The sequence below is a fragment of the Perkinsus marinus genome (genome assembly GCF_000006405.1).
Source record: "Perkinsus marinus ATCC 50983 genomic scaffold scf_1104296977100, whole genome shotgun sequence".
In the NCBI taxonomy this organism is placed as follows: Eukaryota; Perkinsozoa; order Perkinsida; family Perkinsidae; genus Perkinsus; species Perkinsus marinus.
The window spans coordinates 454-1,920 of NW_003200268.1; the positions used below are offsets into that span (position 1 = coordinate 454).

Consider the following 1,467-nt stretch of genomic DNA (forward strand, 5'->3'; position numbering starts at 1 on the left):
GACTACCTTCATCTCTTCGGTGTTGTAGTGCTCTGCATTACTCTGTATAAGAACAAGTCGTGTAAGGGTCTCAGTTGTGGCACACAAATTTTGTAATATAAGATTTGTCTCAAAAATCGAGAACACTTGCTCTCCAGGTACTTGACTACGTTTGTATGCCGATATTTGGATCTCTTCGAGCGCAATCAGCGGGCGTACTTGGTTCTTTTTAAGATAACGTGATACTGGGAGTTGGTGGCTTATGAACAGTTGCGTTTTTTTTTCATACGAAAAATAAATTTTATGAGGTTTGCAGTGACCCGAGACCATGAGCTGCAAATCAGTTTGTGCGCCTGTGCGACAGAGTGGCTCGTTTCTTCGTGGGTTACATCGTTTGTCTTGGTCCAGGGTTGGGCCGTTGTATCTCATATACGGGTTGTCGTCGATCTAGTTGATGAATTAGACTTGAAATTCTCTAGTTCAACTTCTCTACTCGTACACGTTGAGGTTCTCTCAAGGAATCGAATGATACAACCCGCGTTTAGGTATGTGGCGAGTTCAGCTATTATCTGCTACATTTTCAAGGTTTGGCACATCACATGGGAGCGAAGCAAAGACACCTGCAATTTGGTTGTCATCATCTCTTTGGTGGGCACTCCCCGTTTCTTACAATTCTTGATAGTTGGTGTAGTGCGCGATCTTGGCCCTTCTCACCACGAAAGCCTTTGCCATTCTCGAGATCCTCTGGACCTTTTCCCAGTTGTTGGAGGGATTCGCCATGGTACCCATGTTATCCGGAATCGTTTCTCTGGCTCCTCTGCTGTGCTATTCTTGGTTGACTTCAGCCAACTTAGATTAACGGTTTTTATGGTTCCAGGTTCCTCAGTATGTCTTCTCGTATAGGGACAAGGGCAATCATGACCGTGGCGTGAGTACGTACGGGATGTTATATATCTCAGCTCGTATGTGTGAGGTGCTCATTATTCTCCACTCCTGATTTGCTTCTCCACGTTGAGAGCACATGAGGTCCGTGAAAAAGCACTGGAGACTCTTTTCTTGTTCATAGGTACTTTTATACTGTGTGTTGGCGGCTATAGAGTGTTTTACGCCTTCAACTGGATGTACAAGAAGATCAATCTCGGACGGAACTACTCGGACCTCAATTCCTGGCTGGGTGGGCTTATAGAGATACTCTTCTTCATCGACTACATCACGTGAGAGCTCGGTCACACTGGAGGCAGCTCAGTGTCCCTCTAGGTATCGCTTCAAGGGAGTGTCTTGTCTTCGTACGATGGTTTTGGCGGTGGATCAGAAAATTAACGACATTTCAGAGAAGGTGGAGATGAAAGTTATGGGCAGCAGCTCTAGTTATGGTAAGTCAGCAGTAAGAATTGTATTGGATATATACCGTACTTGTATTGTTTCTTTCAATTCTTGCTAATACTATACTTGAACGCAATGTTGTTGTAAGGAAATTGTTCTTGTGAC

The 1,467-nt window shown here is 44.4% G+C and overlaps 1 protein-coding gene across 1 annotated transcript; it reads left to right on the forward strand.

Moving 5' to 3' along the window:
* Positions 1 to 766: 766 nt before the first annotated feature.
* Pmar_PMAR005472 (hypothetical protein) lies at positions 767 to 1,352 on the forward strand (the record flags this gene model as incomplete). Its single annotated transcript, XM_002764451.1, has 4 exons — positions 767 to 801; positions 883 to 911; positions 1,046 to 1,193; positions 1,237 to 1,352. Coding segments are annotated over 4 exons (328 nt in total), but the record flags the coding sequence as incomplete, so codon positions are not given.
* Between the last annotated feature and the right edge of the window lie 115 nt (positions 1,353 to 1,467).